General features: G+C 47.9%; 1 protein-coding gene across 1 annotated transcript in view; it reads left to right on the top strand.

Annotated features, from left to right (window-relative positions):
* LOC118793402 (lipopolysaccharide-responsive and beige-like anchor protein) overlaps nucleotides 1-14705 on the top strand; it is a 210665-nt gene that overhangs the window by 20324 nt on the left and 175636 nt on the right. The window contains exons 2-8 of the mRNA XM_036551568.1: nucleotides 5586-5817; nucleotides 7057-7157; nucleotides 8649-8744; nucleotides 10826-10947; nucleotides 11952-12078; nucleotides 12504-12623; nucleotides 13726-13872. Coding sequence (XP_036407461.1) covers nucleotides 5586-5817; nucleotides 7057-7157; nucleotides 8649-8744; nucleotides 10826-10947; nucleotides 11952-12078; nucleotides 12504-12623; nucleotides 13726-13872 — 945 coding nt within the window. The remainder of the gene's footprint in view (nucleotides 1-5585; nucleotides 5818-7056; nucleotides 7158-8648; nucleotides 8745-10825; nucleotides 10948-11951; nucleotides 12079-12503; nucleotides 12624-13725; nucleotides 13873-14705) is intronic.

Raw genomic sequence — 14705 nt, 5'->3', positions numbered from 1 at the left:
GCTGAGCAGAGGCAGCCAGCGTACCCTCCTCAGGTTAGCACTGTTCGCTGTGCTGTTCGGAGCTGATAAGTGGACTGCGCTCTGCCTGCTGGTCCAGCGAAACAGGGGCGACGTGGTTGTAACGGCAACACAATTAAGTGTGCGGCCACGTCTTGATAATTCAGCCGGGGCTGTCGGTGTCTCATTATTAAAGCAATGAGGTGAGATTAAAGAGAAATGGTTGAAAGAAATCAAGTTTCATGACATGGGTAAAGGAGAGAGGAGCATTAATACAGCCCCCAGCGACAAGCTGTGTGCCTTCGTGAAACAGGGACACAAAGAGCGGAGCTGCAGTTTTAACCCGCGGGATTTATTCTGCCAGCAGGTGCTTCAGGAGAGTTATGTACTGCCTGGTGCTTCTGGGAAAATGTAATTTGTAGCACGCTGTGACACACAGCGCTATCCCTGTTGTAACCCTGTTGTCTCTGAATATGTGCTTGTTTTCGCCAGTTTTGGTTTCTAAACTCAGACTTGCGGGCGTCAATTGTCAGGACTGAGCGGAGGGGCCGCTGCTGTCTCCTGGGCTTTGACTCTGAGCGCAGGTAGGAGCCTGAAAGGGACATGTAAACTGAGCACTAGGCTGAGGAAATCTGAATTTCATAGGCTGGGGTTATCCAGTCAGGTGAGCAGAGAGGTCGGGAGGACTCAGGCCTGTCACTCAGTTGCACACTAGTGTCCCGCTGCACTCGGGTTGACCTGTCGGACAGAATGATAAAACCCAAAAAAGACCCAAAAAAAGGCTCCTTTAACCTCCCTACATTTGTGGCCATTGTGTGGTCAATGTTTTTCAAAAATGTGACAGCCGGCTGCGTGCCTCCCAGAATCCCGAATGTGGCTCTGTCAATGGTGCCAGGTATTGAAAATGTGCCTGCCAGCTGGCCGTGTTGGCCGCTCCCCCTCAGACTGGATTCAGCCATGGGGCTCACCCCCCGCTCCTCGGCTGGATCCCGCCGGGTGGGGGGGAGCCTCGTCTCCGACTCCCTCTCTGATGGCTGAGCGGTTATGCACCGCCGCTCTCTCGGGGCGGGCTGCCAAGGCAGGGTCACTATGGCGATATGGCGACCGAGGGGACAAAGAGGCAGGTCAGATGAGGTTGGCATCATTATGACGCCTGCTGAACTGCCCCCAAACCCCCTGCATGCCCCGTGTAGCGTCACAGTCTTATTCTCCATAGACCTCTGGGTTGGAGGCTGGTCTGGCTGTGAGGCATTTTTATAAATGCCAACATTCAGCAATCACTACAGCATAGTGGAAATATCATAAGTGCCGTGATTTCTTATATGACACAAATTACAGAAATAGTTAACTTTTGTAATCATTTGTAATCAGTATTCTTTTTTATAGAAATTTGGTTTATAAACTAGTGCAGTACACACACTGCGTATGTTCTCTCACACTGGGATAGGTCTGCCTGGATTGTCCCCTGCCGGACGAATCCCTTGCTGTGGGTTTCTGGCCTGTTTTTCTTTAGATCTGATGCTGCTTCACGAGAGGTGTGGTATTGCCCTGAAACTTCAGCAGTGGAGGCTGCAGTTGTAAGAGCCTCTCTAGTGCTCAGGGCTTTTGTCTTTTCCCCCACCTCTCTTCAGCTGTCTAGTGGAGATGGAGCAGGCTTTGTCTCCCAGGTAGCAAAAAGGGTAGTCAAAAGGGCTGTGTGGCTCAGCCTGTGATCAGATCAGTGGTGAATGCTTGCATTCTGTATCATGCATGCTGCATGTGTAGTATTTTGTCCCCATCAGATGAAGTGAAAGTACCTCCTGGGGTCCTCGGAAGGTGCCGTCGTTCCCTGAGGCGTGGTTCGCTGAGTGCACACTCGAAAGGTTTCGTTTCTTCAGCGTGTCACCCGCGCTGCGAATATGTCACCAGAAGCCACATCCTGTGAGTGACTGTGCTTCTCTGCAGCAGAGACATGCCCCCCGGCTCGTCTGACTGGCACGTTTTGCGTGTTTGTGTTGCAGACGGTTAGACGCACTCCTAACGTCTGACAGCTTCCTTCTTTTATCGGCTCACAAGAGCAATTCCACGGGGCTACAGAGAGATGAGCTCTGCAGTGCGTTTTTTTTTTTTTTTTTTTTGCTTTTTTTGCTTGATACGGTTTTTGCCAGCAGATGATTTAAGACGCATAAGTAGAATAATACAAGCTGTACGCAGTTGCTTCATGTTGATGTTTGCAGTGTTCAGCAGAAAGGCCAAGCTGTCTCCTAGCAGGGGGCCTGTCTTTCTCCCCGAGTTCCTCCGCTTGCCAAATCGGATTAATCTGCTGCGGTTGGCTGGACTCACCGCGGGTGGCCCGCGAGCTCTATACCCGCGAAAGCCGCTACCGTTGGGAAGATCAATGCGGCAGGACGTGTCCAGGCGCCTCGGCTTTGGCCCGAGTGTTTTTACCTCCGGTTAGAGACAAGCGAGCGAACCTAACCACGCTCCGCACAGGACATGTTAGCCTGCTTGCCGCAGCGTCCACCGCTCCAGCACAATCAGCTCGTTTTAAAGGTTGAGCGGCTTCACTGGGTCAGATCTCACGATTAATATTCAGCTAATAGTTGCAATAGGCTAAATGTCCGTTCTTGAATTGTAATTATGGCCGAATTAATTTCACTCTAATCTGAATATGTGTGGTGAAATGAGAGGTCAGCCATTTTTTATTAAATGGCTTGAAGCGAATGATTCCAAATGCCACATTTACCGTGTAAGATGGTGAGTTCCTTGGCTGCTAATATTCTGGACGTGAAATAGGGCAGGAAAGGGCAGACTGAGATCTTTCAAGGGTAAACTGTAAGAACAGCACAGGGTACAAAGTCATGAGGACAGTGTTGGGTCCAAGCGTAGCTGTGAGAATGGGTAGTTTCAATAAGATGGTTCAGGTTTTTGTATTGTAAGGACACTGATGGGTCCAAATTGTTGCTGTGATTGGGTAGTTTCAGTAAGTTCATTCAGGTTTAAATGGTAAGGACAGCGATTGGTCCAAATGCGTCGTTGTGAGGGAGCAGTTTCATGTTCTCCCATTCAGTCCACTCGAGAAGCATTACTCTGCGCCTCGTCACATGACCACGCTGTCACCTTTGCATAAAGGTGTTTACTGTCCAGTCAAGTACTGACAGTCTAACGTAGTGAAGAATCAATGTTTATTGGCTGTCGGTCAGTCTCGCCTCTACAAATGCATCAGCGTCTCGTCAGTCCTGAAAAACCTGTGTCCGTCAAGCCCTTTTATTATTTGTCAGCATAATCCTGTTTAGTCATGAAATTGAACAAATTCATGAGCACGTGAAATTTATTAACCCCCCCCCCCCCAAAAAAAAAAGCCCAATAGTGGTTATGGCCTTCATTATTTATCTGCAGTAATGGTTTATGTGCATAGCCTTGCTTGAAGGCTTTGTACACAGTTGCAGCCAAACCCTCAAGTGATTTTGGCGTGTTTGTGTGGGACTGATTGACGGCAGGGGAGTCACCTTCATAAATCGCCTGATCTGCCCACTTGCAGCCCCATTGCAGTCAATGCAAATTTGAACATGCACCTTTGTGGGTGTGCGTGTGTGCGTGTGTGTGTGTGTGTGTGTGTGTGTGTGTGTGTGTGTGTGTGTGTGTGTGTGTGTGTGTGTGTGTGTATGCGCACGCGTGTTGGGTGTGTGGGGGCGTCTGCGATTCTTTAGGCCCCCCTCTCACATGGAATTCGAAGTCGATTTCATTTTTCATACAGATTTCATTTGTATTATCAGGGCCTCCCCCTTTGTGAATGCATTACAGATCTTAGAGGAGCGCTGTATATCTGGAAAGGCAGTGTTGTGAGGGAGTGCTCTCAGTGGTAATCTCCGCGCTCAGTCAGGAGGGGTTAGCGGCGGTGCCAAACGCCGATCCAGCAGGGCGGAGGAGCCGTACTCATTGCTTTTATCTCTTCCTGTTAGCCCGGCGCCCTAATCCCCGCCCCCCCTTCACTGTAATGGGACAGTTGGCTGTCAAAAAGGGAGGGATTTATTCCCTCTCCCCACCGCCCAAATTGTTTTCGGTCTGTCCCACGACAAAGGGGACTCTCCTGTCGAGCTCCTTCTCGTTGCTTTTGTTGAAATTAATTTGGCAGCCCAGATCGTTCTCGTGGTTATCATTATCGCGTTTAGTTCGGGTTCAGGGCAGTCAGGATCGTAAAGCTATTAAGCAGTGACAGACCTTGAGACGTTTTATGGGTGGTTTATGATTTATTCTCCGCCTACAGTGACATTATTCGCGTGTTATTGGATTCCCTCCCCTCCCACAGACGGCCTTTTCCACAGTGATTTATCGCAGACGGTGGGATAGTGGTTACAAATGAGCACATTATTAAAAAAAACAAACTAAATTTGCTTCAGATTAAGGAGCTGGAACGTGTTTGCATGTGGCAGCACAGGGGCTGACAGAAGCACGTTCCCGTTACAGCTCCAAGGGACACTGTCACTTCGCTCAGAAAATACCTCAGCACGAGAGATATGAAACTCAGCACCGTCTACATCATGAAGTCAGTCACAACAGAAAGGAAATGGTTCTGCTGAACAATAATAATGGCTGCTGTGAACATAAATATAATTTTCTGACATTCTCATTTAGTTCAGTGGCTCCAGTGCCTGTGGTCCGTGTTTGTAGGCACCTTTTGGCTCCCTGACGTCAGCTCTTTTACACAGAGAGGGCTCTGCGAAGGAGGGAGCGGATGAGAGCGGTGTGAATGGACCTGCGGGGTCAGAATGAGGTTCGCGGCGCTGATTTATGTTTGAGCGCAGGGGATTAGCGCGGCTGCTGTGGAATCTGCCAGCGTCACCTGCTTTGCTCCGTCCACCTTGCAGCGCCAGGTCACGCCTCTGCCGTTATTTTCCGAATTTTTTTTGCAGAAAATCCCGGCCGTTTAATCCGAGTCGTTTCACAGCAGACATTTCTTTTAGAGGTTCTTTTCCTAGAGTCATGACTTAAATGCAAAAAGATCAGCGTGGTCCACGGGAGGGCAGGAGAAGCTTTGCTGTTCTGGCCTTAACAGTGTGAAACATCTCGCTAGGCTGTCGCTTTAGGCAGCAGCACAAGTGGATTTGTGTAGCCCCTCTCAGCGGTGAGTCTGAAAGCGGTTTACAGTAATGAACGGGGGTGTGACTCAGCTCATCCCCTATTGCCGGTGTCACAGCCGCATGCGTAATACAGGAAGTGTGCGGTGTGGGCTTTCAGATCATTGGGCTGTGGGGGCTGCGGGTTCAGATCCCAGGCAGGGCACTGCTATTGTACCCTTATGCTTAAACCTCAGTTGCCCTACATATAAAACCCGGCTGCATGAATGGGTTAGTGAGAGCGAATGGTATTAAAAGGAGCGTAAGTGCTGAAAGTCACCCCTGATAAAGGGATCCCCTGAACAGATAAGTGAACAGTGATTTGGTTTGACAGTGTGTACCAGCTCTCTGCAGGCTCTCCACCTAACCCCCATGTGCCCTCCCTCTCTGTCTCTCTCTCTCTGTCTCTGTCTGTCTGTCTCTCTGTCTGTCTCTCTCTCTCTCTCTCTCTCTCTCTCTCTGTCTCTCTCTCCCTCCCTCCCCCCCCTCCAGCTGGTGGGCGGCCAGTTCGACCTGGAGATGAACTTCATCATCCAGGAGGCGGACAGCGTCACCTGCATGGTGGAGCTGCTGGACCGCTGCGAGCCCACCTGCCAGGCGGAGGTGTGGAGCATCTTCAGCGCCATCCTGAAGAAGAGCATCCGCAACCTGCAGGCCTGCACCGAGACGGGCCTGATCGAGCAGGTCCTGACCCGCATCGACAGTACCGACAGCATGATCGCCGGTGCGTGCCCCGCTCCGTCCGCCCGCCCGCGTCGATCGTCCCCGTCACCGCCCCTGTCGCTGTCCCTCCTGCACACACTCTTTACAGCGCCACTAACAATGGGATAGGTCTGCCTGGTTTGTCCCCAGCTGGATGACCCGCGTGCTGTGGATTTCTGTTGCTGCTGCATGAGAAGTACAGTGTTAGCCTGAAACATTAGTAGTAGAGGTTGCAGTGGTGAGGGCCTCTCTTGTGCTCATGGCTTGTATTTTCCCCCACCTCCCTGCTATTGTCTGATGGAGACCAAACAACCTGAGCGGCCTCTGTCTCCAAGACACCCACAACTGTGGCCGTAGGTTCTGTGTGGTTCCACATGTAATCAGTTCAGTGTGTAATGCTTGTTATCTGGGCCTGGCTGGAGTCACTAAGGCTAAGACTAAGTATGCACACCAGTCTGAACACACATCCCACTGCTGGGCCACTAACACCACAAATAGTGTTCATTTTCTCTCCCTGAACCCTCAGTGACATTCCAGCAAAGTTGCACTGAAGTAGCATTTTGGCCATACTGCATTAAGGATGTATGTTATGTTTAAATTAAATGTGTTTAAATTACTCTGCCAGCATGTGCTGTTTTCCTAATAGTTGATTTGTGTGTTTTTTGTTGAAGTATGTCGATGTGCTCAACATGTAAATTTCATGTTCACTTAAGTAATTTCATGCGCTGGCCATGTTGTGCTTCTGAATTGTGAGAATTTAAATGTGTTTTCCTGTTGTGGCAAAGTTGTGAAACAGTTTGTCATAGTATGATGAGCCACATTCATACAGTGGTTTAATTTGCACTGAGGCGAAATTCAAAATTCTTTCAATATTTTAGTCAGCTGTGATGAAAATCTCAAACCTTGACTCTTCGAACTCCTCAATATCAGGGAATAAGTGGAATGTGAAGATGGTGTAATTAACTCCACATAATATTCCAGATTGGGTCTTTCAGAAATGCTCTCTGAGGATAATCTTTGCCTATAAAAATGGAATAATGAATCCCATTTAAGTCTTGGGGGGCTTTGTTTTAGGGTTTCCTGTGGAAATGTGGGTCAATGGCACTTCAGGCTAATAAGATAATGAGCGGAACTGTAAGAGAACTTCTGCGTGTGCATGTCTGTGTGTGAGTGTGTGTGTGTGTGTGTGTGTGTGTGTTACTCAGAACGGGGCACACTGAAGCTGTCTAACTCATCTCCTTGTGTGTGTTTGGCCTTGCAGACCTGCTGGTTGACATGCTGGGAGTGCTGGCGCGATACAGCATAACCGTCAAGGAGCTGAAGCTGTTCTTTAGCAAACTCCAAGGAGAGAAAGGCCGCTGGGTACTCATGTTCTTCTCCAGTCACTGTCCGGCATGCACACATACACAGACACACTCTGTAAACAGCAGTGTTAAAGCATTTTTATTCAAGCGTTTTATGTCTGACTTCAGTCCTCTGCCAACAGTACATTTAATCACAGCAATGGACAATGTATTTCTTCCTGATGTAACGTCCATTGTTTTACCATTACGTTTATTTTCCATTTACTGTATACACTCAAGAGTATTTCATATTGTTTTTGTCTGAGGCAGTTTTGTTACCTGTCAGAAAGGTGCATTGGTCTAACTGTCAGCGATTGCAGCCCACGTTTGCTCCCCCTTCACTAGTCATAGGGTTGGTCGAGTGAAGCCAAGGGAAGAGAACAGAATCAGCGTTTATATTTTATTCAGTGAAATTTAGAAGAAAGGGAAAAGCTGTTCATTGATCGATGTATTTAATCAACATGCCAGGTAAATGGGTAAGATTTCGCATTTCGCCAAGTAAGGAGCTATTGGCCTGGTAGTTAGTTACTTTATGTCGTCACATCAAAAACCCCACCCCACAATGTAATGTGGAAGGCAGCGGTGTCCAATATGTAGGTTCTAGTTCCACTACAGGTGGACCAGCTTGGAGGATTGACACATAAGAAGGTCTGTGCCAGGCAGCTGGGCAGTAAAATTAGCTATCCACCCACCTCTCCAGCTGTGATGCTTCCATCAACAAGCAGAAACAGTGGGAGTTATGGTCATACCATGCCACATCCATAGGCCCTCCTGTGACTGACTGTTCAGATGATGCAGCCGTTCTCCATCTGCTGCAATCGCGGTGTTGCTAAGAACCGCAAGCTGGGTTTAAGAAGGGGAGCCCTTAACCATTTTCCCAATTTTTCAAAGCAGGAGCTGTTCTTGACAAATATACACATTACAGCGGGCCTCATTTAATCATGTTGAATTGAAGTGGATGTGATTGGACCTGGCTGAGGCACGTGATTGGCTGAGCTTTAGTATGGGAGCCAGAGATGTTTACTGCTACACAATCAAAGACACGCTGTTTATGTCAAATGAACAGGCACACATAAAGTAACTCCACTGATGTATCAAAGTGCATGCTAAGGAGACTTCAGTGCAGATACTGGCTGGAAATGGAGCGGCATTTTGCTTTGATGAGTGTTGCGGTATTGGAGATGTTTTCCAGCCCGCAGTCCCCGGGGAAAAGGTGGCCCTCACGGGGTGTCAAAGCCCATTTCTGCTTACGCAAAAGGCCATCAGTGGATGAATGGTGCCCGGACACAACAGCTGGGCAGCACACGCAGCACACACTAGACTGTGTTTCACGAAGTGTGTGTTTGCGTTCATGAGCTGTATGTATGTGTTTGTGGTCATGAGGTATGTGTGTATGCGTGCGTGTGTGTATTAGTGTTCATGAGGTGCGTGTGTTTGTGTATGTGTGTTTATATGTGTGTGTGTGTGTGTGTGTGTTCTGTTTACTCAGCTGTGTGTATCCTCTCTCTAGCCTCCTCATGCTGTGAAGCTGCTGTCCGTGCTGAAGTGCATGCCGCACAGAAACGGTCCTGACTCCTTCTTCAGCTTCCCAGGGAAGAGTGCTGCGGTAAGTGTGTGTGCGCGCTCTTCCTCTGAGAGCGGGGAGGCCTGCAGTCTATACATTCATGGCTAACAGTAGTAGAGGCCCTGATGGTGCAGAGGGATACTGTGGTTGTACCATGCCTTCACTGCTACTCCTTGAGGCTGTTGATTTATGGGAAACTGGTAGTAAACATCCTAATAGTTCAGAGAGACACTGCAGTTGTATAAACCCTTCATCACTACTCACTCTTTCCAGTCCATTCCATAGGGGGGTCTGAGGATGTTTATTCCTTCTCTTATTTTTCTCTTGTACCAGTATGTACCAGTAGGGGCCTGAACTGAAATGAACCTGAACTGAGAACTGAGAGACCCCCAGTGAAAATGTTTGGTTGGATGCGCCTAGCACATAACATGGAGCTGGCTTTCACAGGGCTGGTTTTCAGTTGGCCCGTACAAACCCCTCAGTGCTGTTTAGGTGTGCAAGTTGCTATATTAGACAGGGATAGATGTGAGCTCACCTGGAAGAGTGGGAAACGTGAAAAATGTTCAGAGGATGGTTCCTTTATTCTAATTCTGTGTGAGCAGGGAAGAGGTGGGCTTTGGCAAAAAGGAACCCGCTGAGGATTAGCGTTCTTTCCCGCTGTGGAAACGGTAGCAAGAGGGTGTTACTGTACGGCCCCCGGGCTAGCAGGGATGGTGTAAAACGGCCTTGAGCGAAATCGAGTTTCTCTGACAGTCCCTGAAGAGGGAAGTGCCTGTGAGTGGACAGACCGTCGCTGTGTGACGCATCCTGCCTTCTCAATCCGTGGGAAAGCGCGTCCACCCTGCGGAATTGGGTGGCAAGGCCTGACTCACTCTCCCGTCCTGTCTCACTTCATAAGCTCCTTTACTCTTATATGTATTTAAATCACTGAATGATTACACGCTTCAATAGATATCTTACTGTCTTTTTTTCTTAAAGCCAAAAATCTTTTCAGTCCTCAGAGGCATGTTCTCAGTGCTGGGATGTTATCAGTCGAATAGAGATTAGAACCATTTTGCCATCATGCATTAAAATAAGCGCCTTTAGTATTACAGTATGGTATATCGAGTGGAGGACACTGGCGCACAGCGTAGCAGTGTCCCTGAAGGATAAGGGCCTGTGTGGATGTTAAGATTCGGATCTTTGCTCTTTTGCTTTTGGGACTTGAGTCTTTGGCTTTGCCCTCCCTGGTATCCCACAATGCATTGCAGCCCTTAAGTTTGAGCAGTGTAATGCTGGCTCTTACATAGTATGGTGCTGTGTTGTTTGCCCACCAGCAGTGTAGCCTGGTACATGGTACCACATAGCCTATATACATGGTCACTGTATTACTGTGATGGGTTTTGTTTAACGTTCTCTGCTATGGGGGCTGGAGAGTTTTGGAAACCACAGCTGTGCTGGTTGTCCACTTGTTGCAGACTGAGGCCCACGTATAAGTTCCTCCACTGTGGGCAGGGGGATAATGTAAGGCTTAAATTGCCTAAATTGGAGCATTTCTGTTCGAAACTGCAGTGCAGTGGATGTGTGAGAAGACAGGGCCCCAGTGCAAATTTGAATATGTTTATAGAAACCACTGTAAACGGTTGCTTCTTTTAGGCCATGTAAGTATGCACATGTATCAAATGGAGGTCACAAAGATTGTGGCACCCTTCCTGTCTTTTGGTGGTGAGAATGAAACCACTTTTTTGGTCTGAAGCGTAGATAGCAGTGCGTAGATAAAAAGTGACTTAGATTATCATCTGTAACCGCGTCTTGATAGACCTAGCAAGTTTCAAGTTCTGATAAAATCAGTCTTAATAGCCACAAAGATTATGCAGGGAGACAATAAGACGCAGGGAAAGAGTTTGGTCGGACAATCCAGGCGTTTTCTGCCATTGGCTGATTGTGTGCTAGTTATGTCCTGTTGGACACTTTTTACTGTGATGTCAAAGCTTATTGATGTTTTTAAGTTTGACATGGATATGCTTGAAAATTGACACTTGTATGGAGAAATTACTGTAGCATTTCTAAATTCCAGATAGCAGCCCAAGACCTGCGAAAGCACTGAATAAATTCCTGATTAAAACCTGAGCTGTATCTTGCAGGCCATTGCTCTGCCTCCCATTGCGAAGTGGCCTTACCAGAATGGCTTCACCTTCCACACCTGGCTGCGAATGGATCCAATCAACAACATCAACGTCGACAAGGACAAGCCTTACCTGTACTGGTGAGTAAAACAGTCCAAAGCCCAATGCTCTTTTTAATTTTTTTTTTAAATATACATCACAAAACCTCACTGTCAGTTATTTTCGTCCCTGTGGCAACAGCTTAATGCATTGCTTGCGCTTTTCAGAGTTACATACCCCATGAGGGCGTTCGCTGCATTTCCCTGCTTGTATCTGTGGTAGCGCTGTGTTCCTCCCCGCCCGGTGCCATTTAGACGTCTCTGAGTGTGTGGAGGTGCATTACAGTGGCCTGTTTAGCATAGACTGGTGTGAGAGACGGCTGCGGCCACCCTGCCGCCGCCGAGCGCCGCGGCGGCGACGGAACGACGCACCCGGGACGCTGACGCTGGCCCATTTACGCCTCCGCTCCCCCGCGCAGCGGCGGGAGGGCAACGCGCCTCACTTGACCCATTTTCACATGCTAATTAGTTCCCATCAAAATCAAATTTATGCAAAGGGCTGTTTGGGCTTAATAGAAAAGAGGAGCTGCGGAAACGTGACACGGATTTGTTCCAGAGCCGTGACCTTTAACGGGGATGGGTTTAACCAATCCCAGGTGTGCTCGTGACGTTGGAGAGACACTGTCAAGAATTAGGATTTTTGATATTGCTTTTTCTCACTTCTGACTGTGTAAAATATTCTCACTGCCATTTAGAAAATAGCATGTCGAATTGTGTGTGTGGTGGACACTCCATAGTGTGTTAGTGACACTGAAGTGACACTTTTAAGAATTTTTTTTACTTTTGACTGCGTAAAATATCCTTACTACAATTCAGAAAATAGCATGTCAATTTGCATGTGTGGGACACTACATAGTGTGTTAGTGACTGTTAATTTTTTTTTTTTTTTTTTTTTACTTTTGACTGTGTTAAATGTTTTTACTGTCATTCAGAAACTAGCATGTCAAATTGTGCGGTGGACACTATGTGTTAAGTGTGATATTTAGGTTACCACAGCCTGTCATTGCTGAGTAGTGGCAGAGGAACTGAAGGTGCTTCTCTCTCAGTTTCCGCACCAGTAAAGGCCTGGGGTACTCCACACACTTCGTCGGAGGCTGTTTGATTGTGACCTCCTTAAAGTCCAAAGGAAAGGGGTTCCAGCACTGCGTCAAGTACGACTTCAAACCACAGAAGGTAGGCGATCTTCCAGATATCCCTCTCTTCTCTGCCTTACAGAACAGGCAAAGGCAGGTCTGTGAGTGTGTCTAACTGACTAAGAGCCTATTACTGCCCACCACATCCAGTTAGAATGAAGTGTGAATGCTTATGTTCTGCTTCCTTTATCTTCAGTTTGGGACTCCTCAGCCGGAACCTTCTTTCCTACAAAGAAATCTGTTGCTACTGTTAAAGCATGTGCTGTTGCTGTTTTTTTTTTTTTACCTTGCTAACATTCTGTTGAGTAGCATTGAGACATGGAGGTGAGACTTCTCTTTCGAGAGGTGTGGGTGCTAGCTAGTTGCCATCACTTCAGCAGTCCTGTAGCGGGTGTTTGCGGCCAGTAAGACTGATTTGTCAGGGCTAAACTGACTGCGACACCTGGATGCTCTCTCGTGTTTCAGTGGTACATGGTGACGATAGTGCACGTGTACAACCGCTGGAAGAACAGCGAGATCAGCTGCTACGTGAACGGGGAGCTGGCGTCGTACGGGGACATCACCTGGCTCGTCAACACCAGTGATGTAAGTGTCTCCTGGGGACCGCCTCCTGTGTGTGGCCTGTGTGTGCTCTCAGACTGGCGCTGGTCTGAATCGCCTGTTAGACAGTGCAGCGTTGGTGTAAGTTATGGGGGCCAGCCTGCAAAACAGTGGGCCAACAGTGTGTGTGCTGTAGGTGAAGGGAAGGTGAATATATAGGGCAGCAGGAGTTAAATGATAAGAAATAACATTAATTTATATGTCTCTCTCTACTCATGTGAGACAAATAAATATAGCAGTGTAGTTCATGTCCCCCTTTTATTGAGGTCTAAGCAAACGTATAAAACGGATTTAATGATCATATTTTACATAAATTTGAGGCGTGAGGCCAGATGCAGGAACAGCATGTCTGCAGTTCCCAGCTGGTGGCTGTTGCTGGTTTGTGCTGATTCCCTCTCATAAAGCCTCACAGTGTGGAGTCACCAGAGCAGAAGGGAGGAAGATGGCATTGATAGCCTACTTCTCTATCGCTGAGGATGTGGCAGCAGATGTGTGTCAACTGCACTTCTGTTTTTTTTTTTTTTTTGTGTTTTGTTTTAATTGAATGCCCTCATGTACAAAGGAATCAAATTCTCGTGGCGGTTCCTGTGAGGAATGGAGTTGCTCTTGTAACTTGATCGTCTGCGCTAGTTTGATGCCGCCGGTGACTGGAGCATTGTTTGAATCCTGCCCCTCTACAAAAGGAGAAGAGATCAAAGTTGGTGAAATAGCTTTCCGTCGGGGCTGACATCTCTCCCTGGCTGCTTTTCTTGTTTCCGCTGAGACGCTCGCCGTGCCAGCAGATGTTGTGGCCAGCCCACGGCACGTGGCGTGGAGGCTTGTTCTTGCAGGCTGGCGGTGTGTTTTTACATTACGTTATGGTCTTACCCAGAGTGACTTACATATGTTACAGTTTTTACGTTATCCATTTGTACAGTTGGGTATTTACCGAGGCAATTCTGGGCTAGGTACCTTGCTCAAGGGTATAGCAATGGTGCTCCGGCGGGGAATTCAGCTGGCACCCTTTCGGCTACAAGCCCTGCTCCTTACCATTACGCTACGCTGCCTCCCCACTGACTGCCGTGTCATGCCGCGTTTGTTTCTTCAGACTTTTGATAAGTGTTTCCTGGGGTCCTCTGAGACGGCGGACGCTAACCGGGTGTTCTGCGGCCAGATGGGGGCGGTGTACCTGTTCAGCGAAGCCCTCAGCGCCGCCCAGATCCTGGCTATTTACCAGCTGGGGCCTGGATACAAGGTACCACGGCCACCCTGTTCCACCTCTTACATACCTACCACTCTCGTTATACAAACTGCACTGTCCCCAGTATAAGCTGTTCAAATGCCCTTGAGGTTCCTCTCTGATAGATTCAACCTTGGGAAAGGGTTTGGTTGGCCTTACTATGCAGCTGTTTATTGGCCAGCTGAGCCAGCCCCTCATCTGCCCCTCGGTTCCAGGATCATCTTACTCAACCTTAATCCTAACCTCAGCCATTATGTGGAAAAGGCTGAAATTGATCCGGGGTCAGGGCTGAAGGGCAGAATCTATCTGCAAAGCCATGCTCTTTGTGTGTGCTTAGTCTGTTCAACCAAACACTTTCTTCAGCCTTTAATTGTAAGGTGCTTTATTGTAGTTCTTTACTAGAGTAGAAACGAAATCACTTAAGAGGCCACATTGCTGAATATGTGCAAGGCAAACCGTGCAGTAACTTTTAAAGTGATTTACATTACATCGCATGCATTTAGTAGACGTTTAGCAGACCTCCAGCACAATAGAATATAAGTGTATCCATTCAAGCTAAATGAGCAACAATGTCAGACCAGAAAACCAACACTCCCAGACCAGTGAGTGTGAGCACAACACCATTCAAGCCCTACCACAAGTTAACTTGTCCAATCTGCCTAGGCAACAGAAGCCAAGTATATTATGATACGTCAGTCATTAGAACACAGAATTCAAAATACATCATCATACTACATGCAAAACAAACATCAAATACAAGAGGTAGCAGGTGTTAGGGGGTGGGAATTGAGGTGGAATGGAGATGCAGCCTGAAGTGGTGAGTCTGCATCAGAAAATGTCCAGTTATT

The sequence above is a fragment of the Megalops cyprinoides genome, chromosome 18, assembly GCF_013368585.1.
Source record: "Megalops cyprinoides isolate fMegCyp1 chromosome 18, fMegCyp1.pri, whole genome shotgun sequence".
Taxonomy (NCBI): domain Eukaryota; kingdom Metazoa; phylum Chordata; class Actinopteri; order Elopiformes; family Megalopidae; genus Megalops; species Megalops cyprinoides.
Note: the sequence above shows the minus strand (reverse complement) of the source record. Positions and strands in the feature narration are given on the sequence as shown.